Genomic DNA, 27,348 nt, shown 5'->3' on the forward strand with positions numbered 1-27,348 from the left:
CGAATCAGATCAGCCGATTGTAATTATAATCACAGTTAATTAAACCTCTGATTTCCTGCTCTGTCAGGAGAGAAAGAGCCCTTTTTGTGCCTCTACCTGTCTTAGTTTAAAAGGTGAAGCCTGGACAAATGAAGTTGAAATTCAATTTAGGTCTCTTTTTGCCAATTGGTATTTTCTTCCATTCTTGCCTTTCTCATTGGTACTATTAACCTTTTCCCCCACTCTCTTTTGGAATGAATGGCCTTCTTTGCTGATTTACAGTTTTATCTAATTTCATTGTGTTTCAGAGCACATTTTCTCCTGCAGTCATGCGTTGCCTTTCTTTTGACTGCATTTGAACGGTTCTAACAGAAAGATGATCTATATGCATTCTTCATCTTTCCTGTTAAATTCGTTTAACACCTAATTTGACATCAGCACTTTCGCTACATTTGAACCAGTATCCGGACACAAAAGCAATTTGGCTGAGACAAGTTCGTTTCTGAGAAATGCTTCAGTGTGTGTGTGTATAGATTTTTTTCCCCCTTTACGATTTTACACAGATAATCTTAATCAGAAAATACTGCGACTCCTTCTTCCTTTTGTCTGCCTTTTATTCTCCAAAAGTAAGTGGAAATTACATTCCCAAGAAAGGAAATGAAATAATTGCAGGCCCAAGGTCTGCAAAACGTGTCGAATTGACAGTGAAAAGGATCCGCGTGTTGACAGACACAGTTGTTAGATGCCATAAAGGCCTATGTGAGCTCAATTTATTTCTCATCTTGCTTGTTCAATGACTGCTCAAGAGACACATTTCAATTTAATTTATCTACTTAAAGCGTTAATACAAACGCTCTGTGCTGCTGTATTAACTTTTAAACCTCGCACCCGAACGCTTGATTATTCAGTTCTTGACGTTCTTTAGCTGAAATAACGAATGCCATGTATTTTCATACAAGAAAGTCACTTAGGACAGAAGAGCGCCTTTCTGAAAAAAACCGGTTTCAGTACAATTAGACTCTCTAAAGGAATCCGAGTATTTTGTGTGTGTGTACGTGGTAATCATTCACTTCCCAGACGGGCACACTTCATTCATGTTGAAACCTAGCCCTGTAATGAGGACAAGAACTTGAACTTAATGTAGTTACATTTAAGCTTTACAAGGGAAAATTTGTGTGATTTGTCAGGATTCCTGGAAACTAGTCTCACTCCCAGGAAGGAGAAGGGTTATTTTCAGGACTCTTTCTGGCTTCCTGTGACTTACTGTTATGCAAACCATAAGGTAGAGGCAGACCGCGCTGTCTTACCTCCTATCATAGACCTGAATTGTCAAAGCACTTTGAAGTCGGATCAGCAGCCCAAAGTGAGGTGTTTCCCTTGCTTTTCAAGGCCATCTTTGCACTCCAGTAATTGCATCTTTATGTTGGTCTGTGGAGAGGCCGCCACAGTGTTTCAGGTGAGTGGCACTGTCGGCTCTTGACAGGGAATCAAGGTCAAGGGAGGAGATTGATGACAGTAGCCTGGCGCACTCACATTATCACACACACACCAGTCCCTTCCACTTGCTCCCTTCCCTCCTCCCCCCACTTTAGCCTCTCTGGCCAGGTATCCATCCACCCTTGCCCTTTCCTTTTGCTGTCCCCTCTGCCCAGAGCACCCTTTCCCCAGCAGCGACGTGACCTACTATCTCATCTCCATCATTTCTTTGCTCAATGTCACCTTTTAAATGAGGCCTACCCTGACCACCCTACTTAAAATTATAACTCATCTTCCTCTACACTTTGATTGCTCCTCAACCTGCTCCATTTTCCCCACAACAGTTATCTTCTAATCCACTATGTGCTTTATTCATTATATTTAATGCTTATTTTCTCCCTTCCCCTGCTCAAATGTAAGCTCCATGAGAGTAGGATTTTTTGTGTGTGTCTGTTTTGTTCTCAGGTGTATCTCAAACACCTGGAGAACGTAAGCTCCATGAGGGTAGGATTTTTTTTTGTCTGTTTTGTTCTCAGGTGTATCTCAAACACCTGGAAAAATTCCTGCCCTGTGGTAGGCTCTCAGGAAATACTTGTTGAATAAATGAACGAATGAGTACACATTTTAGTGTCAACAAAACAGTAGAGTATCAATTAAAGTACTCAATTAACCAGCAGTCCCCCATTATTCAACACTTACACATATTCGTAAGCCAAATATTAGAGATTTTCGTTTGTTGTTTGGTTAGCCTATCTGGTCTTTTAAACATATTTTAAGTGCCTAGGAGTCATTTTCCTCCAGCTCAGTCTTGCATACCTTCTGCATCTTTGCACTTACACAAGATAAAGTTATCAGGGACAGTCAGTTGTAGAAGATGCAGATAGGCTCACTTGATTAGACAAGAAAGTTTTCTAATCTAAGAAAGGTTGTAAAGTAAGAGTAGAACCAGAGATATTTTCTGCATAAGATCCTCACTTAACCAGAAAATTAAATAACATCAGCTATTCCTGGAAAATTTTTTATTTTAATAAATTCTTAAAATCAACATATGTTGTGTATTCCAAATAATTGAGTAACTCCTGCCTGGTAAATTGTAGAGCTAGAGATATGTGCAGTATATGGATCTATTTCCTAGGGACTTGTGAGAAGGCAAGACATACAGTTAGTACTTAATTACAAGGATTAAAATGAACATTTCTGTCACCAGCCTAAGCAAGGTGTTTTATTGTTGCATCCACTTTCTGCTGTACCTCTTTGAGATAGCTCCATCTTTATATATATTGATTTCAGAGAGGAAGGGAGAGGGAAAGAGAGATAGAAACATCAATGATGTTTTGAACTCCTGTAATTGATGAGAAAGAATCACCGATCGGCTGCCTCCTGCACGTCCCCTCCTGGGGATTGAGCCCGCAGCCCAGGCAAATGCCCTTGACTGGAATTGAACCCAGGACCCTTAAATCCATAGGCCGACGCTCTATCCACTGAACCAAACCAGCTAGGGCAAGGTAGCTCCACCTTTGATCTAGTTTGAGCTTAGTGTCCATGGGTCATCATGTTTTGGGACATCTCTGTTATAACAGAAGTAGGGCAAGAGGGCCTTCAGGGTGGAGAAAGAGGAGAGCAGATCTTAACAGAGCTTTGCATCACAATCAGGCAGAAGTCCAAGAGTATCTTGTATTCTTGCCACCTTGCTTTTTCATCTCGACATCTAGATGTGGCCCAACTCGTCCATACTGAGCTTCATTCATCCATGTTCTCTTTTTCTACTGATGACTTTCAGGCTGGTGAATATCCTCCTGATAGTTACAACTAAATAAGCAGTCAACCTCAAAGATGGTTTTTCATTTCATCTAGTTACAGTACCTCCATAAAACGTTGCTCCAAAGGCGAGAATCCGTTTGAAAGTGAACTCAGGTTGCATTGTACTTGGTATGATTTCAGTGATTCCATAACTGTGTCCTCATCCCTTGGTCATTCTCGAAGATGCTTTTAAGCCACAATTGCCAGAGACTCTTCTAGTTAACACTTCTCTAGTTCATCATGCTGCTCTTCAATCCCAGATCTCCCCCAAACTCTAAGCTTTATCAAGTTCTTTTAAATTTCCTTTTTAACCACCAGATAGGCAGCTACCTTACCTTTTGGGTTTGGGAGGTCAAAGCAGGTCACATTGTGCCCTGGAAGATGCTTTTATTTAAGAAACAAAATTTAAGAAACAAAAACCCATGTAGCAATTACAGGAGTTCAATTAAAAAAATTTTTTATTTCCAATGAAACCATTTTTATTTTAATTTGCATTTAATTTCTAGCTCTGGTGCCTCTAAATACATGTGACTTTTGGCCGCACACAGATTTGTTTTTGTAAGAGTTCATCTTGTTTGAGCCATTAACTGAACACCAAGGGTCGTTGATAAGAGATAAATTTTAGATGTCTCTTGGTTAGTGTGATAGTCAAACATGTCTGTGAAGGAAAAAACAGAATTGCCTTTCAAAGGGTTTTGAATTAAAAGTAAGATTGGTTTGATCGTTGTTTAACCTCTAACTGGGCTCTTCAGTTTTGTTTCATTATCTCCAGGGTGAAGCTAATGTAGAAAAACGAAATTGAGAAGCCCTGCCTTTGAAATATGTCACCAAAGAGCAATTGAGACTCCTAACTTACTTTTAGGGAAACTTGGCTTAAAGTCTTCTCTCAAATAGTGACCTCAGCTAGGAATTAATTTGGTTGGCCATGTAACTGTTCCTTAAGGGAAGTTTGGTTCAGCAAATGGAAACTAGAAGGGTTCTTTTGGCCCCTGTGGTAGAAAGGTCATGTTTTCTTTCCTTATTCCCACCTCCACCTGTTCCTCATCTCCGCCCTCCTTCTTCTCTTCTCCCCTTTTGTGCATGTGGGTGAAGGTGGGTGTGCGCCTGTGGGTGCGTGTGCTGCGCATGGTGTGGGGGGAGAACGGAGGGCCACTTCCTGTGCTTAGTAGACATTTGTTTTCTGAGAAGAGACTGCTAGCTGGCAGAATGGACAGCATGGAAGTTACTGCTTAATCTGATGCTCTTACACAATTAAAGGATTTTGTCTGCTCTCAACTGTAATCTTAGTACCGCCGAATTGTGTCCAGACGCTGCAGGAAACGGCTCTGCGCGGCGAAGCTCAGCCACAAAGCCGCTCCCTGTGCGCCTGCCCACGGGCCATTAAGTTTTAACAACAAAATTAGCAGACAACTGGATGTTCTGGAAGTCGAGATCTCCTCACTTACTCTTTTTTTTTCCTGCCCGCGCCCCCTCCTCCCCTTCCCCCGGAGTTACCCTGTGGATTGGCCTGAAGATCCGCTGGGCAGTTTTGTCTCACACGTGTTCTGAGTTGCTGTACAGACGGCAGCTTCTTCCAGGTTAATTGTGGAGACTCTGTTACCCTCATGTTAAAGTTCTGCTGAGTAAATCTCACAGTGACTGTTACAGTGCTGCTGAGTAATTCTCGGTTCTCTCAAAGAATTAATTGCCGTCTAACATTTGCCTCCAGTTGCTGCAAATACCTGTGATGTTAAGGGACTTAGCATAAAATACATCACTTCTGCCTAGAGAACCAGATTGCTTTTGGTGCTTTGTAAGTTTTTTTTTAAAAAACATCTTTCAGTAGTCTCTGTAGTGTTTGTGTTTCCTTTTATTTGCGTATAGTTGGGTATTTAATTTCTTCAAATAGAAGTAGCCGATTAAAACGTAAATGCAGTTTCATATGTAAGGACAGATTGACCTAACTTCTGAAACCTGCTAGACACATTTCATCTGAAATCTGCTTGGTCATGCAACTATATGAAAAGAAGCACACAGAATTCTCTGTGACTTCCCCTCTTAAAAGAGAATTTACAGTATACGATACAGTAAGTTTAAAGGGGAATCTTTACAAATTTAAAAACATTGTTCTGAAAATCTAGAATTTAAATGGCCAGTGCTTAGTGCACGGCCCCTCTCTTGAGGGGCCAGTTTTATATGTGGTAATTTTATGGAAGACTATTAAGTCTCTTAAAATATTGCTTAAATAACATTCCCTTTTAATAGTCGGGATCTTTCAGGGTCCCTTCAAATGGTGCAAGATTACAAAAAGCTTTGAAGGTAACCCCCCAAAAGTGTGAGACATTTCAGAATGTTCGACCTAAAGTTAATCTTAGTTCCTGCATTATCAGTGTTGGTTTTGTTGGCGAGAACGATCCAGTGTCCCGAGCCTCCGTGGGCCAGTGTATTTGGGGACGTGTAAGTGTCCACAGTCCGACTTCCACTAGCGGAGTGAAGAACTGGGGCGAGGCTTCGCGGCATGCCCCGGGCCTGCGAGGCCACCCTGCTAGAGACCTGCACCGAAGAGCAAAATCAAAGCTAGGAGGCAATATCCGAACCCCACCCTATGAAGCCTGGTGCCCAAGCACAAGTCGGGAGCCGTTTCAGAAAGCAGCCACGTTTTCTCGGCCGCAGGGGGCGTGGACGGGGGGCGGGGGGGCACTTGCTGATAAAAGGGAAGAGCTGTCTCTAAACCGCACTTGTACCAGAAGGACCAGAACAATCGCGAAGGGTCCTGCCAAAGCTGAACTTCACGAAGGACTCGACTCTCATAAGCGAGGAAAAACGCAGCATTCTAATTTTTCAAAAGCACAGCATTGTTTGCATTCAATGAAATTCCTTTCAGAATCAACTTTCCACGTTCCAATTATGTTCAACAAATTCTAGCTAACATTTCGGCTGCAATTCCAATTAACTAATGCCCCAAAGAGCCCTAATCGACACGGTTCTGAGCTCAATTGAGTGCAATCAAAGCTCATGAAATGAAGGGGGAAATGCTTATTTCATGCAAATTCTACATATCACTCAGGCTTAATTTTACTGATAATATAAAGGTGGGACATTTTGAACATTACAGTGAATGAAACTTTTAAAGCGGCGAGAGTTATTTTATAAAATGCTCCCCCTGAAAAGCTGATTGCCAAACAGTCTAAAAATGGTCTGCGGCATAAATGCCAAGTTCATTTCTATTTCACTTCGGAGGTAACTATCTTTCAAATCGCAACAGCTGGACTATTTAACACAATCTGGTGAATCAAAGTCTCGTTCTTCCCTGGTCTCCCAGTGGGACGTCTGCATTAGTCGGTGGCAGCCATCCAACAAATGACGCACAGCCAGCCGGACGGTCTGAACTCTGTTTCATTTACAAGAAAAATGGATAAAGCCGCAATCATATTTACCACCTTCAAGGACGGAAAACGGCAAGATTTAAATCTGTCTTTATAAAGTAGTTTCCTGGGGAAACTCCAGCGAGGACGTCAGTTTCATAGTCCCCCTTGTGTAAAAATAAGAAGTCTTACTTTTCCCCCACCCCAAACCCCTCCCACAGCTACAACAGCCGCGAAGGGCTGTGGCATTACTCTCGTTCCTGCCAGACACCTGCTTTTCTGGAGATTTTAATACACTTGTCCACAGTTTCCCCAAATACACTTTTAAACATAGAATGACACTGTCTGTATTACTACCAATTCTAATACTTTCAACTATCACGCAGAGCCCATTTCTTTGAGCTTGGTGTACTTTTTGAAACCCCATTTTAGCTCAAAGAATAAATTAGTTTGTCCATTCGGGCCAGCTTCTCTGAAGGAAAAACAGCTGCAGTTTTTAATGATGAAAAGTAAGTGTTGGACGAGAGAACGCTGCCACGCTTGACGGTCGGACCTCAGCTCTAGATGTGCATCTGCCTGCCCAGTGAACAAGAAGTCCTCACAGGTGACATTGGCTGGCAAGGCTGTGCCCACACTGAGCAGTATTTGCGGTTGTGCCTGGCATCCGGCTTTGTAGGGTGGCATAGATTGGTATATTGTCTCCTAGCTTTTGTTTTGCTTTCGCTTTTTGTCTTGAAATAGCCCTTAGGCAAATGATCTAAAATGACCCGTAAAAATATCTATTTGAGTGGGTCATAAATGACTTACTGGCACGTTGTGGTGAGGAGGAAAAAAATACCCGGCAAGAAGTCAAGATTCCACAACTTCAGTCCTGTTGTCTGCTATGAACAAGTGGTTTGTGCCCGTGGACAATCACTTCACTGCCTTCCTTGGTGTCTTCATTTGACGAGTGAAAAGGGACCAGGGATCCCGGTCAGCTCCAGCATCCCATGCTTTTAGTCTTGCTTTGTCTCACCTGTACCATTCAAGTTGACTTGGCGATCTTGCGGGTTACAGGAGGTCTCCCATACTTTTTGTGAGGACTGAGTTTTAATGCCTCATTTGTGGTCATTGCCCTGAGCCGGAGAATGAAAGGAGAAAAGTTGAACAGAATAACAATAGTATCTTGCAGTTCCTGTTGGATGGTTGCATTGGAGGGCCTGGGGCTTTCACCTGGGGGAACAGCTTTACCCGTTTACCCGTTTGAAAGCCACCAGGACAGTTGCCTAGAGCAAGAGCCTGGGTTCTGGGGCAGCTCCGGGGGTGTTTGAAAGCTGCCAGGACAGTTGCCTAGAGCAAGAGCCTGGGTTCTGGGAACCATCACCGACAGGGCTCTCTCGCTCTTCCCGGGAGATGGGAATGGAGCTGGAGTGCGCAGAGGAGGAAGGGCCCTTATTGCCGAAGGAGCCCTGGGCAGCTCCCCAGGGGAACCAGGAATGGACCCCATGGCAAACCAGGAGGAGCTACAAGTCACACCCACACATACAAAACCCACCTGTGTAAAAAGCTTGAAGGGATGGACGTTACATTTCCATATCTGAAAGATGCCACTGCAAAGGGATTATGAAAGAAATCCTTAAGCATACCAGAGTTAGCCTGCGGTGCCATTCTTTCCCTAGGACCGTGGTTGGCAAACTGCGGCTCACAAGCCACATGTGGCTCTTTGGCCCCTTGAGTGTGGCTCTTCCTAAGCCTTAGGAGTACCCTAATTAAGTTAATAACAATGGACCTACCTATATAGTTTAAGTTTAAAAAATTTGGCTCTCAAAAGAAATTTCAATCGTTGTACTGTTGATATTTGGCTCTGTTGACTAATGAGTTTGCTGACCACTGCCCTAGGAGAAGGCGCCTTGGGTAAACAGCGTGGTTCTGGGGAAAAGCAGGAACCTGGAAACGGAGCCCCTGATTCTCATTCTGGCTCTGCCGCTGCTCAGCTTCATGATTTTAGAGCAGGCTCTTCCCCTCTGCAAACGTCACTTTCCTCATCTGTCAAGGGCAGATGGGACTAGTCAGCCGTGGGCAAACTACGGCCCGCGGGGCAGATCCGGGCCGTTTTAAAAGAATAAAACTAAAAAAAAAAAAGACCGTACCCTTTTATGTAATGATGTTTACTTTGAATTTATATTAGTTCACACAAACACTCCATCCATGCTTTTGTTCCGGCCCTCCGGTTCAGTTTAAGAACCCATTGTGGCCCTCGAGTCAAAAAGTTTGCCCACCCCTGGACTAGATGATCCCCATAGTCCGTGCTAGTCTTAACCCGTTGGGATTCCAGGCAGTGCCCCTTCACCTGCAGAAACGTGTTCCTCTGACTCTCCGTGCATAGATTCAGCAAAATCGCCCACTATGCCTAGTCCAGTGCTAATCAACAAAGGAGTCCTCAAACTGCAGCCTCAGGTGGTGGAATAATAGATGCATCTGCAGTTGAGAAGCCTCCTTCAAGGAAGAGGACCAATTCTGTGGACTGTGACAATTTCAGGACGCGTCAGCCTGACAATACAGGTTTCCGAGTTTTCGGTTCCATCGATATCCGTTTGTTGCTGTTGTTAAGCCCTGAGGGCACTTCCTGGAAGTGTTGGGCCTCCAACCGATGAAGAAGGCTCGTTTAGGACGTGCTCACCGCCCCTTCACCTGCAGGCACACCTGGGCATGAGACCCCCCGACTCGTGCTGCACAAGTGGTGAAGGTCAGTAGGGGCTGATGGAATTTGCTCCCCTGGAATGAGATGGACACTCCTGTGCATGCCTAGAGCCGGTTGGCTGGCTTGCCTGCAATGAGCTCAAACCCAGGACGGTGGCGCCAGCCTGGTGACCTGAGCTGCAGGCTTTGTGGCTTTGTCGCAACCTAGATCGGCTGGGACTTCATTTCCTAGAATGCCCCTGCCCTTTGGCTTCTGGGTCAGGGAGGCCACAAGAGAGACTTGCATGAGATTGTGAAGGCCAAAGTGACACAGGAGTCTTTCTTTTAAGGCTCTGAAGGTCCGCGCTGTTCCAGTTCATGCATGTTGTCACCTCGCTGGCATGTGGCAGCAGCTGGGCCGGGTGCATGTGCATTTCCCCGAGGAAGGGCCCCGGCTTATCCGGCAGGTGGTCTGCATCATCAGGACTAGAGATTGTGAGAGCCACAGGCAGTGCTGTCTTCGGTCTCTTGCGCTTTTCACCCATCTTTCTTTTCAGTGGCCAGAACTGCTGACTTCCTGCCCAGCATCTGAGGCAGAGGCAGCAGACTGAAGTAGACCACTGCCGGAGGTCTAGCCCCTGCAAGAAACCCCTCATATCATCATAGTGGCTGTGTTTCTCTGGCCATATCCCAATAGGTACAGTCTCGCAGGTGTCAGCCTGACCCAGAGAACATCAAACCGGGTACCACTGCGGAAACTATGTCCCATTCTGATTCCCAAAGTATCGTAACAGACATCTTGGAAAGTGGGTCCTTGGCCGAGGTCGATGAGCAGTGTCCTGGTGTTTCTCATGGCAAGGGCATTGCCAAATGGAGGCAAAAATAAAGGAACTGGTCCTCAGGATAGCCTAGCTTTTCTCTCCTGCTCCTCTCTTGGCTTTTGCCACCTCCGAGGAAGACAGAGTTCCACAAGAATTACTTAACTCATGAGCATGTCACGCAGTATATGTCCTCAGGATAGCCTAGCTTTTCTCTCTCCTGCCCCTCTTTTGGCTTTTGCCACCTCCGAGGAGGACAGAGTTCCGCAAGAATTACTTAACTCATGAGCATGTCACGCAGTATAACGGGATAGCCAGATGGAGTGGTTTTCAAGATCTGGATAAATCTCATAGCACTGGTCAGACAGTGATAAAACCGTGGTCATTGGGTTGAGGATTCTTGGACCTGTGGCTGGACCCCGCAGACTCTTTTCTCTCAATAACTGATCGTTGGTTCTGTTGTTTTGTGGTGTGAGAGAGACCTGCAGACCTACTCACACCGAAGCCGTCGTGTCTGCCCCTTCATCATGAGCCTTTCCCACACAGCTAATGGGCATTGGCTCACTCGCTTACCCCACAGATGGGTCTGCGCCAGGTGCTAGCTGGGGTACACCTGTGAACAAAGCAGAAGAGTTCCTGTTTCTCGGATGCTTACATGGTATTTGAAGAGACAGACGTTAAACAACAAATTGCACAGTATTTCATTATAACTGCGGTAAAGCCAACAGGAGGCAGTATTGAGTAGGAATAAAGTATCTAACCGGCAGATCTGACCTGCTCCAGGAGTCAGGAATAGTAGAAATCGATGCCAGGTAAGGGGCTGGTAGAAGAGTGGGCAGAGCCTGGCCAAGAGGTAGGCCAGGTCCTGCTCTCCAGAGGTGGGCAGGCGTGTGCTGGCTCATGGTTAGCATCCTGGCGTTTGCCAAGAAGACCAGATGAGTCCGAATAGCCCCTGCCCTGCTGACTACACACCCCTCAACCTTCAGGCAGTGGCTTCTGACCATGACTTCTCAGAGGAGGGGGTTGCCGACTCCCTAATTTCCTGGCACGTGGCAAGAGCCAAAAGCGTTTCGGGACACCCCTTTCCACTGGGAATTGTCACCCATCAGCTTGAGAAGCCGAGTTGCTTGTGTCAGAAGAGACGAGGAAAGCCTCTGGAAGAGAAGCTGCATGTGACATACAAGAAGAGATTTCTCAAGAAACATGATTCTCCTTTTTAGAAAAGGTTATGGTAACAGCATGTTAGCATATTCCCTGGGTTCTCCCCGCTGCCCTAGTTCCTCCCCTCGCCCCCAATTCTGAGCAGAGCTCTCCCGGTGTCTCAGCTGTCCCTCAGTGATGGGGAGATATACTTCCCTCCTCCACACAGTCCCCCCAGAGCTAATCTGCAGCCAGATGTGCCAGGGACACAGGCAGGGGGTTAACTGGCTCTTTGAAGGCGGGGCGGGAGTCTGGCTCAGGCAGTGGGGGGTCTGCACACGCCCCTGAGCTTTGCACTTCCTGAGGAGAGCATGTAATTAAGCAGGTAGGTGCTTGGCTTTTTAACACCTCCGTCGTTAATTGCTCTGACTTTTTCCCGCCTTCTTTCTCCTGGCTTTGTGCTCCTAAATGTGTAACCTAATAGCTTCATTTTTGTAAATGGCTGGCACCTCAAAGACCACTTTGTGCGCATGTTGCTTAGACTTGGAACGTCTTGGGGTGTTTTTTGTTCGTCTGAATCCAGGAGTAGGAAAGACAAATATTTTTCCCTCTGCTTTTAATTATTTTGTTGTTTAACTCTTCATCCCCTAGGCCTCCCAGTGACCCGGGATGGAGGAGACAATACATTGGCAGTGAAAACCAAGCCAAACCAGTTGTAGTTTTAGATCCTGTTTCCACACATGAACCCCAAACCAAAGACCAGGGTGCCGAACAAGATCCAACTCCACGCAAGGATGATGACGGCGAAATTAAACCAGAATATAAAGAAGACAGTGCTGAAAAAATGCGAGACACAGACAGCTCCAGCTGCTGATCCTTGAGCCAGAAGGTGACACGAGGAGAAGTCCGTTTCGACGAGCACATGTTTAGTTCTAGAGACATTCTGTTCTTGTCCCTGGATTCAGAAAACAGGTTCTTCTCTGATGTCACTTTTGTAAGTAGTTCGCCTATCAATATACTAGTAAGTAAGCTGTTTAGCAAAATGCACAGTCTATGTAGTTTTTTATATTCATAGGGATAAGGTGTTTTTTTTTCCCTAATTATTGTATGAAATGTGACTTCTTTTAGAAGGCTACAGAAAATTCAGATGTTTCTATCCTTTTTATTAATGTACATACCACTATTCAAAAGTAATGCTGAAAGTTTGTAGGACTGTGGATAATTGGATAAACAGAACCGAACAATTTGAGGTGATTTAAAAAGCCCTCAAATGAGCTTCTTTTTCGGATCCAGTCCTCTTTGATGGAGAAACCGCAGTAGCATGGGAATTGTTAGGCACTGTGGCATGCAAGTTACTTGCTAGGATATACCGAGATAAACTTAAAATTCAGGAGCTGGCGTCAAACCAGTGGCCCCATAATCAGTGTTAATTATGCACACTGTTACCTATGGGATGAAAATACATGCTGAAGATTGAGTCCAAAACCTCCCAAGGTCTTCGGTGGGAATGCGCTGGTGGCCCAAATGCAGAATCAAGGTGCAGTCCAGTCCTTGAATGTAACAGAGTCTTATCTTGGTAAACCCTCTGCTCTGTGCTATGAGTTCACTGTGTTTTCTCATGTACTCATGGGGCACAGGTACCATATTTCATCACAGTTCTTACATACAGTGAAGAGCAGCGACAAGCAGACAATTTCCTTTACTGCTGTTCTACATTACACAGGTTGGTTGTTTTTTGTTGTTGTTGTTTTTGTAAGGAATTAAGTGGTAGTTAGTCTCTAAAAATACAATGTTTCGGTCTACCACAGTGAATAAATAGAAATGTAATCAGGGATTAAAAAACACACACACGTATGCAGCTTTTCAAAGTTGATTGTTTCAAAATTGGTGTTTATTTAAAATAAGTGGTCATGTACTTGAATGCATTTTTTTACGACAGTGATTCAGTAATGGTAATTTTGCTATTAAAGGAAGTGAAAGGTTTCGTTTTGTTAGCCGAGCTCAGCATGTAGCTGTCAGGTGTTGCTCACCTAAGGGCAAGAGAAAATGATAGTAATAATTGCAGTAGTTGTATTGTACTTGATTTTTGCACGTGTGCTAAGCATAGGCTTGAAGAGGTAGGCAGGCAGGTACGCGTCCTTCCTCGATTTGGACACAATGATCTTCCTGTAGGTTCGTTATGCTTGACTGTTGCCATGTTCTTCCAGGGACGACTTTACAGTTACTTAGCAGTTTACTCCTGGGAAATGAAAGTGTGATGTTTTCCACTGTAACGCTCTCTAACGGGATGCTGCTGCTGTGTGATATACTCACTGCTAACTGCATTCATTCACCTAAACAAGTTCTGTTCTGCTGTGATGAGCCCTCCTCACCCCACTTATTAAAAAGCACCCACAGATTCCCACTAAACGTCATTTGTGGTTATTGGCATGTTTGGTTCAGTTCCCCAAATCGGACATTCTTTAAAAGGCAATTACAGGAGCGCTGATAACGTCCGTTATTTTTAATAACTCACAAAGTGGTGTATTCTGAGGACTGTATTCCCTGTTGCTTTGTGCTGTCCTCCCTCCTGTGTCTGTCATCAGCCCACAGGGGTGTGTCATCCACATTTAGCACTAGGAGGATGTGTGCTCCGTTCCCTGGTTCATCACACACGTGACAGAATGGTGCAGTTATAGAAGCAGCCTCTTTTCCAGGGTCAGAAGTGATTATGTGGTGGGATGCCTTAGGCCAGGCAGCAGGCAGTAACTGGTATTTTGACTATTCTTGCCTTTTCTTTTTTTTTATCCTCACCCAAGGATATATTTCCATTGATTTTGTTCTTGCCTTTTCTTTTCTTTTTTTTTCTTTTTTATCCTCACCCGAGGATATATTTCCATTGATTTTCAGAGAGAGTGGAAGAGAGAGGGAACACATAGATTGGTTGCCTCCTGCACGCATCCCAACCAGGGCCCAGGCTAGGGAGGAGCCTACAACTGAGGTATGTGCTCTTGACTGGAATCGAACCCGGGACCCTTCGGTGTGCAGACCAGCTAGGGCAGGAGTGTTCTTGCCTTTTCTAAGCTGCTTACTTTCTTTCACCGTGATCACAGTCATTTAAAATTAATTTGATATGAAGATATTTGATGTAGGATTTTATTCACCTTTCTCTGCCTACAGTTTTTCCCTTTTCACGTCAGTTTTTAGGAAAGTTTGCCCCTGCTGTGGTGTCGTTGTCAGCGAGCAGTTAGGCGGGGGTGGGAGACCTGGGAAGACTGGTGCTTGTGTCTTCAAGGTACGCTTGTAGCTCTTTGCATATAAAAAGTATAGATACCCTACATAGGCTGTTGTACAATTGGAAGGGGCAGTGCAGTTATCCGTCGTAACAGCAAGATGTTGGAAATGGAGGAGTACAGGTAAAAATCACTGTAAATCTTTCCAGACAATTTTAAGGTTGTCTGTCAGGTCAATGGTAGTCCATATCACAGAATCTTACAAAACAAAGTTTGGATGATATTCCTAAACGCACACTATACGTGTGTAATCACTTCAATCATGGGACAGCTTGAGCTTCTGTGGAACTAAGTGGGGGAGGGTGGATGGCCGTCCATCATCATCACCACTGACCTTGGGAGGGTCACCAAGCAGTTCCCACTTAAGGGCTGGATGGAAGTTTCTTCCGCGCACTGACCTTTCCCAGTCCCTCTGTCGTTTCTCAAAATGGGATATGACTAGTTTGTTTCACCTCCTTTACAGTTGGTATCTTACAGGTGATCTATATTGAAATTAAATGCTGATCGGGTTGAGGTCATCAATCACCTCATTGGTTCACTTTATTTAACTATTTACTTAGTTGTACATTTTTTCTCTGGTTTCAGTCATCCAATTATAACTTGTATCATAGTTCCAGGGCATGCTCTTATATGATCTCCCATGTTTCATGCATGCGTGTGTGCATACCCGTGTACATGTGCAAAGGCTATGTGAACACCCAGTCTGTTCCTCCTGCCTTTAAGATGGACTTTCCCTCCAGTTTCTCAGACCCCTCATTTGCTGTAAGCAGCAGGAGAGGCGGTAGCAACCACAGCCTGGACGCTCTTCTCCCGCCCGGAATGGAGTGAGAAGTCCTCCTGCCCGGGCTCTGGAAGACTCGGCCCTGGAACCGACCTTGAGTCATTGCTTAGCAGCGGTTCTCAACCTGTGGGTCGCGACCCCTTTGGCAGTCGAACGACCCTTTCACAGGGGTCGCCTAAGACCATCCTGCATATCAGATATTTACATTATGATTCATAGCAGTAGCAACATTACAGTTATGAAGTAGCAACGAAAATAATTTATGGTTGGGTCACAACATGAGGAACTGTATTTAAAGGGCCAGAAGGTTGAGAACCACTGTCTTAGAGGGAAAGGCCTGGGCATCAGACCATGACTTTTCCCTGTTAGTCCTCTTCAAGAGGAGAGGTCCTCCGTGTGTGTTTAGTGAAAACATATAGAATATGCCAGAAATCTAAGTTTAGCCAACTCTCCCACACATCAGTACGTAGCAATTTATATAATTTTGGGGTAAAGCAAATGATAACTTTTAACAGAGAATCAAACCATACAAAGCAGGTGGTATCCGTAGGTACGTGATAGAGTGAGTTCATTTCTGTTCCTTCTCTGCTGGCTCACAGCGGGCAGGGCAGTCACCCTACACCTGCACCGTCTCAGTCACCTGTCAGTGCTGTCATGTCAATAAGTGAGCATTTCATTCCCTTAAGGATAGTTATCCACCCATGCACGTGTTTATTCACTTACCCTCATTCCTGTTCCGAGAAGGATTGAAGGAGACTCCCAAGGATATACATAATACAAGAAAAACTAACATTTAGAAAGAGGAGGGAATCGGGGCAAAGGCCACTGCTCGGCTGTTACACAGGACGGTGAAACTCTCCTACTTCTGCGTGAGGTTGGCTACAAAACCGTGTGTGCGCTTCCAAGCACGGGTGTGTAATGTAAACGCAGATGCACACATGTTCCCGGCAAGAGAGCTCCTGGTGGAAAAGATTTGCTTCTCAGAGATGTTTTCATTTGTAAAGTGTGAGGTGTTTGAACTGAGTGCGGAGCTGGCAACACAAGTCCCGGGTACTTTTACGAGGTCATCCCCTTCCCTCCCCGATGGACAGGGGCGCAGGTACATAAACAGACCTCCTACCGCCCTGGAAGTGTGATGGCTGTGAGACACGGACCGCACACAGGCAGAAAGGCTATATGTGTATTTCACCAAATGGTAAAGGAGGAGAAGAAGCACAAAGTCAGTGAAGTTTTAGAGCAAAACCAAGATGAAGAAGACAGACTTCAGAGCTGCGGCCTGAAAACAGGGATGTGGCTGGACCTGGGTGTGGACAGCCCGGTCCGGAAGCGCTTGAGCTCAGGCCGCTTCCTCTACGACTTCTGTGGGGAAGATGGGCTCCGGGCGCCCGGGCAGCTCACCGGCCTCGGCGGCCGCGGCATCCGGCTCCTCGGAGGCCTTGTCATCTTCCTCGTTCAGCTGGACAAAGGTGAGTTCTCCTTTGAAACCTATTAGAAAGCAACGACAACAGTGTTTACTGTCCGATCCAGCGGTGCCGATGCTGCTGCTGTTTGATTTAAAGATCATGCTCAGAAGTGCCCGGAGGTGTCCCACCACCGTCAGAGAGGGTTCCAGAACCGTTCCAATGGGCCTGTTTTGGTTACACATTAACTGTGGGACACTCGTTCTTCTCGGTGCGCACTGCACCCTTACACAGCCTTCTGGGACATTCCACATGCAGCGGACGTGGGCAGTGGCTTAGCAGGAAAGGCTCCGAGGAAGAAGGTAAATTGGAGGGAAGGCCCGTCCTGTACATGAGCACAAACCATTGCTACTGACAACCCCGCGGTAAACGAGTGCAGACTGAGACTGTTCCGGTCTGGTCCCCGAGGGCAGGGACAGTGTCTCCTTAGCTGTTTTCCCGGTGCTCGGTTTGCTAATGTTTATGGAGCGCCGCCGGTGTCCGAGCATGCTCATTCATCTGTGCATCCAGGGGCCTGCGCTGCCACCAGGGAGGGCTGGTCCCCGGTCACTAGGGTCCTTTTGGATGCCCTGAAGCGACTGTTTCCCTCGTGGTAGGTCTGGCAGGAGATGTGATAAGTCGTGTAAGAACCTAAGGCTTCCATGAGTCAGTATGACATAAAAAGTAATCAGGTGTGTGTAGGAAGAATATACTGTTACCTGTTTGAAACAACAAGCCCGTGTCACACACCAAACACCACCAAGTCATTTTTGACTGCCTTTACGTGACTCAGGAATGGCCTCCCGATTATATCTTCCTTTTCTGTGAATCTTAGGGTGTGTTTCAGGATCGTGACACATGGTAAACATGACAAATGTATAATCACAAGTTCTGTTGGTTTCTCTATTTTTTCCTCTGTGATGTATGTATTGAGTCATAAAGTAGGACTGCTTCCTTGCTTCCATGGGTGTGCGCCCCAATACATTCTACAATGCGCCTACCTCCTTTAATAGACTTCATTTACAGCATCCAAGAAAGGGTCGTGTTTTAATTGTAAGCACTATGTAAATAACATATACTGTTTTCAGTATACCAATTCATTTATTCTATCTTAAAATACAGAGTAGCTTTAGAATTCCACAATAACTATTGGTTTCTTTTAATGCAGTGGTTCTCAACCTTCTGGCACTTTAAATACAGTTCCTCATGTTGTGACCCCAACCATAAAATTATTTCCGTTGCTACTTCATAACCGTAATGTTGTTACTGTTATGAATCATAATGTAAATATCTGATATGCAGGATGGTCTTAGGCGACCCCTGTGAAAGGGTCGTTCGACCGCCAAAAGGGTCATGACCCACAGGTTGAGAACCGCTGTTTTAATGTCTCTGTGTGCTACAAATGTACTTTTGGCCATCACCATCCATAATATAAAAAGTAAAACTGCATATTTGGGGTGTTTCTCTCCAGTTAAACCAGTATACAAGGTGATTGGACCCACGCAAATTTACCAAGGTTTCATGTCATGAGTGATTGGTTCCTTTCTCTTGAGACGACAGCCTTCCCAAAGCACAACATGAACATGAACATGCTGCCTACTTGTCTTCAGTAAAATGAGTGGTTTCCAAAAGCCATCAGGAAAAACCTGCCTTTAATTCTCCTGGGTTGTGCAGAGAAACCTCAGCTTTGATTTGTACCACAACAAAAGGTAGGCTTGGAGATTCCAATCAATCAATTCTATTGAAAAGCATCACGCAGCCTATTTATCAAGACGAACAGCCGGCGAGAGTGTTAAACATTCAGGTAAACAGATAATCCATTAAGGAAACAATGCACATTGTAGTAAATGCCATCCTGGTTTGTCAGCTCTTATTTCTAGTCTTTGGAGTCCCCTGCCCTCCTGCTGGGGGACTTCTATTCCCCCTCTTCCCGTCTTTGTTCTCTTGTTCACGGCCAAGTGAAAACAAAGCAAGAAAGCAGCACATACCCAGTGTTCCGTTCTGGACAAGTTCTTCCTCTATAGTGAAAATGCGGTTGTACTTGGTCACCCGTTCGCCGCGAGAAAGACCTCCCAACTTGATAAACTGGACACCCAGTCCGACGGCCTTAAGCAGGGAAAAGACAACTTATTTTATTTATTTATTATTATGTATTTATTTAATTATTTTTTTTTATTTCAGAGAGGAAGGGAGAGGGAGAGAGATAGAAACATCAATGATGAGAGAGAACCATTGATCGGCTGCCTCCTGCACACTCTTGAGCCCCCAACCTAGGCATGTGCCCTTGACAGGAATCAAACCCGGGACCCTTGAGTCCACCGGCTGACGCTCTATCTACTGAGCCAAACCAGCTAGGGCAAAAAACAACTTTTTTGAAATGGAGAAGTCACCTTTTTCTAAAAGGACACTGTCCCTGTGTGCTGTTTGCGTGTTTCTCTTATCACTTCATTTTTTGTCTTACATAGGTAAGGGGGCCTGCTTAAAGCTGAGGGTGTCAGACAGAGTGTGTCACTGCATCACACACCTCCCTGGTCGTGTAGGCACGCTGACTTTGCCTAAGAGCGTGCTGGCCTTCCTCACTTCATTCTAGGAGGTGAGGCGGCAGGTGCACACCCCAGTCATTGAAGTGTGCTCATCCCTTTCCCCAGGACTTCCATTTCTCTTCTTTTTAAAAGGTCAAAGTGTAGCTCTTCGCAAAAGGGAGGAGGCAAGTCTATTTTGTAAAAGGTTCCAGGACTTTCTCCGCCAAAGCCTGTATTTCTCTGAAACACCAGTTCCCGATAAAAGCGGTGTTTGGCAATTATGCAGCTGACCAGCCTGCAGCACTTACCAGGTCCACGAGGCTGTCATCTGCAGACTCCCCTTCCGCGCTTCCAAAGACAGCCATGTGCTTCTTACCTGCAGGCAGAGGAGTTCTTTTCAGCTTCCCGCGGTACAGAAACAGTGCAAATGCATGAGCCGCTGAGAGCAACATGTAAAAGTGCCCAGAGATTTAAAAGTTTCCCGTGACAATTCAATTGTTTGACCACCTAAGAATTCTAACCCAAATATTTGCTTCCCCCAACCACCCCGCCTTTCCCCCACAACACCTGGTTTTATCTGTTCACCCCTTTCCAGTAGCTTGGATGCTAAATACTAAATGAATGCTACCTTTCGTCAAATGTAAGGTATGACAGATTGTAAGTAAGAGTCACCATTATTACCCCTAAAGGGGGGAAATGCTCAAATTAGATCGATAGCATTTCTAAGACCACAGCTGTACGCCACGATTCAATTTCGTGCTTGTTCAATGAGGAAAAGTGCATCTTTGAGTCAGAACACTTTAAACGCCAGGCATCGCATGGGGAGTTGATGTACCTAATGCAGCGGTTCTCAACCTGTGGGTCGCGACCCCTTTGGCGGTCGAACGACCCTTTCACAGGGACAGCGTTTCAGATATTTACATTACGATTCATAACAGTAGCAACATTACAGTTATGAAGTAGCAACGAAAATAATTTTATGGTTGGGTCACAACATGAAGAACTGTATTTAAAGGGCCAGAAGGTTGAGAACCACTGGCCTAATGTATTTTACAACTCACTGTGTAGAATTTTATTCAAAGGAGCCTGTCATTCTGAATGTTCACTTATCAGAAGAGCAGCGTGGATAGTATTTAATCATTTCAGGATCTCAAAACCCCTTGGAATTTACCAAAGTCTACAAGGAGTGTGAGCCAAAGTTCTTCCTACAGGGACAGTGTTTGCGTGTTCAGAGGCGGGAGCTACAGCGGCAATCTGAAGTGAGTGATGGTCTGACTGTCGAGTTTGGGCCCTGGACCAGGGCAGCCTCCGGCCTGGGGTCTACAGGCATCTCATTCCTTTCTCCGGCACCCGCCCAGGCCCCTGGATGCTAGTCCCACTTTGAGTCCTGCTCCAGGTCTGAGACTAGCCTTCTGCCTACTTCCTGATATTTATGTTTCAGCGACTGTGCGTAAGTGAACAAGACTCCCATGAACTCATGGAAGTCTACAGTCAAGTGGGAGATACCCGGCATTAAATAATTGTACGAGTAATTGTGGCCAGTACTACAAAGGGGAAATAAATATAAGCTGCTATGAGAAAGGTTTGCTGCAAGGGGTGGAGGGAGTCAGGGAAGGCAGACAGGGTGGGACAAAAGTAAGTTTACAGTTATTTGTACGGACAATAACATAGTAATAAATAATAATACACGAAAAAACTCTGCTTCATGTACTCACAACTGTAAACCTTCTGCCCCACCCTGTATATGCCAAGAAGAGGCTTCACTTAAGGCAAGAAGACCTGAAGGGTCAGGAGTAGGGAGCCAAGTAACAGGACAGGGCAAAGCATTCTAGGCTGAGGCTCTGTAAAACAATAAAATATATTTTAAAAAAAGTAAGTTTACAGTTACTTGTACGGCCAATAACATAGTAATAAATAATAATACAGGAATAAACTCTGCTTCATGTACTCACAACTGTAAACCTTCTGCCCCACCCTGTATATGCCAAGAAGAGGCTTCACTTAAGGCAAGAAGACCTGAAGGGTCAGGAGTAGGGAGCCAAGTAACAGGACAGGGCAAAGCATTCTAGGCTGAGGGAGCAGCATGTTGAAAGACCTCAAGGTGGTAAGAAAGTGAAACTTGAGGAATAAAAAAATAAAAAAAGCCAGTGTGGGCTAGTGGGATCCCTGTCCTGTCATGTGCAGCTGACAGGGCAGTGGCCTGGCCACACCTTCGTGGTGGCCCCTCTAAAGTAGATGCCCTCCGGGGCTGGGGCTGACGGGGCGCCGGGGAGTGAAGACGCCGCTTTTATTTCCCAGCACCAGATCTCTCATAGGCGGTGGGGTTTGTTTTTTCCCTCCCAGGTTTAGCCCACGCTTCTTATTAGCCACCGTACAGCCTGTTTTCGGCTTCTTGTATAACCGAGTTCGTGCTGAGTCTTTGCGACCTCGACTTTTTTACTCACTGTCGATGAGGTTGCTTATTTCCACCAAGTCAGACATCGTCGTTTGATTGGTGTGCTTTATGATCCGCCCACTGGATTTGGGGGTGCTGATGTTGCCTTCCTCTAGAAGTGTGGAAATGCTTTTGGAGGCATTTCCCGCAATTATGTAACACCTGGAACCAAGAGCATTATAGAGGCTGTCCCACTGTTCAGAGTCCTGGGTGAATATTTAAGAATTGATCGTTATAAGGTATTGAACACAACCACAGAACAACAGGAATCATATAGCACATACAGTTGTACGCCTTTCTGAGCTAACACACAGTGGTTTTCTTTTGCACCTGCAGCTGAAGGGTGCCTACACCACAGCCACACAGATTAACGAGCTCCTCGGAGCAGAAACTTAAAATGATTACATTTGAGCGTAAAGATCTAGTGAATAAAATGTTTATACACATTAGTTGCTATTCTCCACGTTGATTCTGAAGCTCTTCAAACCCAGGCTTTCCTCGCCCACTGTATTATCCATAATGTTGCTAAAGATTGGCTGGTTAGAAGATTCTACTGTTATTTCTGGTAAACAGACAAGATGAAAGCCCGAGCTCAGTCTGTGTCTCCCGCAAGCGCCTGGGTGGAGCTAAGGCTGTGAAAGGGAAGACAGGACTGAGAGAGCCTGGGGCTCCCAACCAGACCCGACACTTCCTGCCCCCAGATGTGAAACCTTGCGTTATCTCAGAGAGGGTGTCTGTTCAGTTCATCTAATGGTTCTCACATTCATAAATCGAGAATTTCAGTTTTGCTCTTTAAGGGAGAGAGATGGTCTTCTGTGGCACGTAAACAACCCTTGTTAGAGGCATTAGCTTGAATAGATTAAAATAAGTCAAACCTTTTTAAAAAAAATATATGGCTTTGTTACTCTCCTGCATATGCAGTAACTGGATTTAGGTTAAAAACAGTTGGCCTAGTGGAAGTCCTGTTTCCATGAGCACTTGAAAATGATCTATGATTAATCTACTGAGGCTCCAGCTAGCACAGCGGGCTCAGTGGCCCTCAGTTAAGTTGCTTGTAAATGTACGGCTACCCCTGAAGTGCCTGGGGATAGCTTGCTTCATTCCGTGGACAGGCACACTGCTAGGTCATTGTGTTTCTGCGATTCATTTGCTTAGTAAGTGCCTTTTCCCATAGATGCCGGAAGAAAGCAACTCATTCCCAGCCCAAATTACAACACATTTCAAGTGACAGATCCACAAGAATGAGGTTTTATTATAAAACTCAAGGCGAATCCTCTTACCTCTTTCCTGAAAGGATCAATTAAGGCGATAATTGAAGGGAACTTGCTGATCAGATCCACATACAGGTCAACCATCTCAGTGGTGTTTTTGTATGTTCCCGTCATCACTTCATACTTCCCCTTACTCTGGTGAGCGTAAGGAAGATATTAGAGGGTAAACACGGAATTCCTCAAATGTTAAAAATGGGGTTCAAATACATTTTCATTCATTTCACATAAAAGATTGCAAACAGATTCTTTTCAGGTCATATTCACATAAGAAATGTACCCATTTTACTTTTAACATCTGTTCCATATTAACCTGGGGAAAGCAAGTCACCATCCCCTTTGATGTATCACCCAGTGACTTTGGATGAAGCCTTCTGCACAAAAAAACTAAGGTTTATGATGTGGTGCTTAGGTAGACGGGCAACAACCTAAGTTCATAAAACAAACCATAGCGCCACGCAAACCTGCCCACTCGCCAGAACCCACCATCTTCCAACTCACACTGAACAAGTGGATTTCTTCTGCTGGGAATATTCTAGAATTTGAAAGCAGGGCTAGGCTTTTGAAAGATAAAGTGATTATGTGAAGGCACTCCTTAATCAGCATGCAGGTTCTAGTAGTACCAGTTCTGTCCTGAAAGTGTAATTCTAGTGCAACCCCATTCATTTGAAGTCTGGTGAGCCCCCTAGTCATTAGGTACAGAGGTTAGCAGGGCTGCGGGATCTGTAGGTTCTCTGTAAAACAGCACCTTTCCTCCAAGTCTGTGTTCAGGGATGGCACCTGGGATACTGAGGGAGCTGGAAGGGAACGGAATGGCTGTTTGGTTTGCTAGTGACTTCCTATTGCTGCTAATGGACTGGATTCCATTGGAATGAAGCAGGTTCTTAAGAAATCCGTAATGCAAAGGACTTCATAACTTTTTTCACACTGAATAGCATCAAGGACTTTTAGTTTATTTGTTGTTGTTGTTGTTAATCCTCATCTGAGGATATTTTTCTATTGATTTTTAGAGAGTGGAAGGGAGGAGGAGAGACACACAGAGAGAAACATTGACTTAAGAGAGACACATCGATGGGTTGCCTCCCTCACGCGCCCCAACCAGGGCCAGGGATGGAACCTGCAACCAAGGAACGTGCCCTTGACTGGAATCGAACCTGGGACCCTTCAGTTCTCAGGCTGACACTCTATCCACTGAGCCAAACTGGCTAAGGGCAAGAACTTTTAGTTTCTATACTTGAACGTTTTAAACTCCTATCTTGTCAGTAAGGAAATGCTAGACTTTGAACTAACATTATTGTAAGAATTATGTGATGTCAAGCTAATATATTTTACTCAATCTGAGCAATAAATACCCATTCAAGTTAGCACTAGGAGTCAGTATATTCATAGTTCTCGGTATTCGTTGCTGATGAAAACATGCAATTATTTTTCTTAATGGTATGCCTAGGAACCAATCATTATGTGAAGAACAGGAAATTACATTAAACATTCCTTTATGTGCTTAGTTTCTTTAGAAAAGTAAAAGAACTTTTAGAAATCAGCTGAAACTTAGGGTTTCTATATACTGTTCAGATTCTCCTTTGAAATTGAAAGTTAGAATGCTAAATCAAAGCGAAATTCTATTTGGTCATATCCCCTGAATTTGACATTAACTACCAAGTCACCATAAATGCATATGAATGTGCTGGGCATTTTATAAAACCTGGACTCAGCATTTATGAATTTGGAAATGGGAAGTATGTGTATGAAACAGACAACCCGTAATAGCTTTCCTAACGTAACTACTTCCCACATTTAAAGGTTAATTGCTGATAAAGTCCTCCAAGGAAGTGAGGGCTACAGCATTCTTAAATAAAACCTGTTTTCCATTCTCTTACTTTTTAAAATAACTTCATGTGGTGTGGTCCCTAGGTGAAGTTTCATCACTAACGCTCTGCCCAGACTGTGGATAACACTGTGATGGGCTTAATTGGGTATATTCTCTAAATATACCCATAAACTTCAATAACTTGGAAATATTTTTATATTTAAAAAGTGAGTCACAGCACAAACTCCGAGAGCCACGTGTCTAGAAGGGTTTATCAAGTCACACTTACAGCGGGTCTACTTTTCACGCTTGACAAATTCAGCATTTACCAACCAAGTGACTGTACTCAGCAAAACATCCCAGTCCGTGAAATTATGTTTCAATAGCTCTCATGATTGCAATGTAAGCAACCCATTCTAGTCACTTTTATGACAGAATGTCTATATATACTTAGGATGTTTTCTGTTTCTTTTTAAAAATCATGTATTCTCTGGTCATTAGCTAACTCCATTTATATTTGGACCCCCCTCCCACCCCTTTCAATTAACAACAAAGAGAGATCTATTTGAAAAATATACAGATCAGCTCTTTCTTTCAGTTCTAACTTAAAAATAATGTGACGTCAACAAAAAGCAAATGTTCTGCAGAAGAAACTTACATAGTCCACCAGCTCATGCGCAGCACAGTTGATGGCCAGATACAGATTCGTCCCCAGTTCTAGCCCCAGGTTCGCACAGATTCCTTGTATGGTGAGCAGGGGCTGCTCTATGGTGTCGTAATTGATGGTCAAGCAGCCCAGATGGGACATCTTGCCAGTGACCGGCTGCTGCAAGGTCAAAGGAAAATGATGAGTGTAAACACAGAACATCACTGTTCTGGGAGTCTCCCGTGTTGGGCGCATTTTAGAAACAACGCTCCTCTGATTCTGGATTAATCCTCTGTCTCGGTCCCACTCACCTCTGAGTGACCTCGGGGCACAGGTTTGCCCTGCGGTGTCTGGGAGTAATTTTCTTCCTTTACTTGCCGAGGTTTTCGAGCGGGGCCCGGAGAACAACTTTCCTGTCTTCTGGGTGCTCATGTTATCCCTTTACTGGCTCTGCCCTGGCTTGTGGGCTCACCTGAGCCGCACCACCAGGTTGGTGCCTCTCCAGGCTGTCCCTGTAAACGTCTGTCCTGCCTGTCCCTCCCTCTGCCCTCTTCCCCCAAACCTGCTCTTTCCCGTGCTCCCTTTTCCTTTAGGAGAATGTAACTGCCAACACTTAGCACTGCAGCCCTCCTTCAGGAGAGCTTTCATTTTAAAAAGGACTGAAGACTTCAGCTCAGAGGGTGCAGCTGAGGGTAGATTTCAGTGGAAGAAGATCTGAGGAGTCAAAGGACCCCAGGGCAAGGCAGCCACACGCCTCTCCTGGGAGGCCAGCCTTGACGTGCCTGGGCCATAAACCGTGCACCACGCGATCATCACATAAGTTGAAGTGATATCAGTCCTGAGGGCTTAAGGGTGTGTGTGTGAGTGTGTGTGAACCACACTCAAGAGCTAATGTGAACCTAGCTAAAAATATCCCCTTGTTACTAGCGGTAACCCTAGTTAATTCTAAGGACCATCCAACATTTTTATTGTAGTTGTAATCTTCACTGGAGGATATTTTTCCCATGGATTTTTAGAGAGAGTGGAAGGGAGGGGAGAGACAGAGATGTGAGAGAGACACATCGATTGGCTGCCGCCTGCATGTGCCCCAACCAGGGCCGGGGATCAGGGATTGAGCCTGCAACCAAGATACGTGCCCTTGACCGGAATCAAACCTGGGACCCTTCAGTACATCCAACATTTCTAATGTTAGTGAGAGGAACCTTCTATTCGACAAAGGAAGAGTTGGGGAAATTCTTGTGTTCAGAGCACCCACAATACCAAAGGGACCAACTGAACAAGTTCGGCGTGTCTCCCAAGGCTCTTGCAGCCAGCATGGCAAACTTTCCCAGGAACCGTGTGCCTAACTCTCCTGGCAAAATCTGAGATCTGGCAATGTGTCATTGGAAATGGTGCCTCAGTGCCTTCGGGGACCAGATGTAAGGAGTGGCTATCTTTCTGTGCCTCTCTCTCCTTGGTAGTAGCACGATTAAAATCTAAAGCACCTGATATGCGTTTCATTTAGTTAGCAGAGAGATTCAACTTCCCCAACACTTTGCCTCGGGTTTCAAATGTAACCCTATTACTCAGAATGCTCCTCGGAGCCGTTGGTTGGCTAGACGCCTGCTGGCAGAAAGGCGAGGGCTAGCGATATTCCAGCTCTCGGTTGCCTGGTTCAGTGCTCCTGGTTTGGTGCAGACTCCCCCTTGCATTAGCCCTGGTCTTGGAGCAAAGTGACTGCAGGAGAGACCAAGGGGCAGGGAATACGTAGATGAACTGCGTCACATACAAGGGTGGTAAAAAGGCAAGATACTGACCTGACCTCTTTTGCCTCCATTTTGCCCTTTCTTCATCTCTGCTTTTGGAGGAGGGGACTGTGGGACAGAAGATAGCGAGGTATCACTTATCTGTGGGCAGCAAGCAAAGCTCAGGTCCCAGAGGAGCCCAGCCAGTCACACTGTGAATCAATCTCCCCCCCCCCCCCC

At 45.2% G+C, this 27,348-nt stretch overlaps 2 protein-coding genes across 4 annotated transcripts in view; one reads left to right on the forward strand and one right to left on the reverse strand.

Moving 5' to 3' along the window:
• Positions 1-13,624, forward strand: part of SHTN1 (shootin 1) — an 89,549-nt gene extending 75,925 nt beyond the window's left edge. For both annotated transcript variants that reach the window (XM_014550572.1, XM_005879684.2), the window contains one exon: positions 11,867-13,624. In XM_014550572.1, the coding sequence (XP_014406058.1) occupies positions 11,867-12,089 (223 nt within the window). In that variant the 3' untranslated portion in view covers positions 12,090-13,624. The remainder of the gene's footprint in view (positions 1-11,866) is intronic.
• Positions 13,625-15,538: 1,914 nt separating this feature from the next.
• The window catches only part of ENO4 (enolase family member 4), a 29,653-nt gene continuing 17,843 nt past the window's right edge, over positions 15,539-27,348 (reverse strand). For both annotated transcript variants that reach the window (XM_005879685.2, XM_014550573.1), the window contains 7 exons: positions 27,181-27,237; positions 25,397-25,564; positions 22,944-23,069; positions 21,674-21,869; positions 19,538-19,605; positions 18,696-18,813; positions 15,539-16,753 (listed from right to left, as the gene is read on the reverse strand). In XM_005879685.2, the coding sequence (XP_005879747.1) occupies positions 16,605-16,753; positions 18,696-18,813; positions 19,538-19,605; positions 21,674-21,869; positions 22,944-23,069; positions 25,397-25,564; positions 27,181-27,237 (882 nt within the window). In that variant the 3' untranslated portion in view covers positions 15,539-16,604. The remainder of the gene's footprint in view (positions 16,754-18,695; positions 18,814-19,537; positions 19,606-21,673; positions 21,870-22,943; positions 23,070-25,396; positions 25,565-27,180; positions 27,238-27,348) is intronic.

Source organism: Myotis brandtii, unplaced genomic scaffold (assembly GCF_000412655.1).
Source record: "Myotis brandtii unplaced genomic scaffold, ASM41265v1 scaffold604, whole genome shotgun sequence".
Classification (NCBI taxonomy): Eukaryota; Metazoa; Chordata; class Mammalia; order Chiroptera; family Vespertilionidae; genus Myotis; species Myotis brandtii.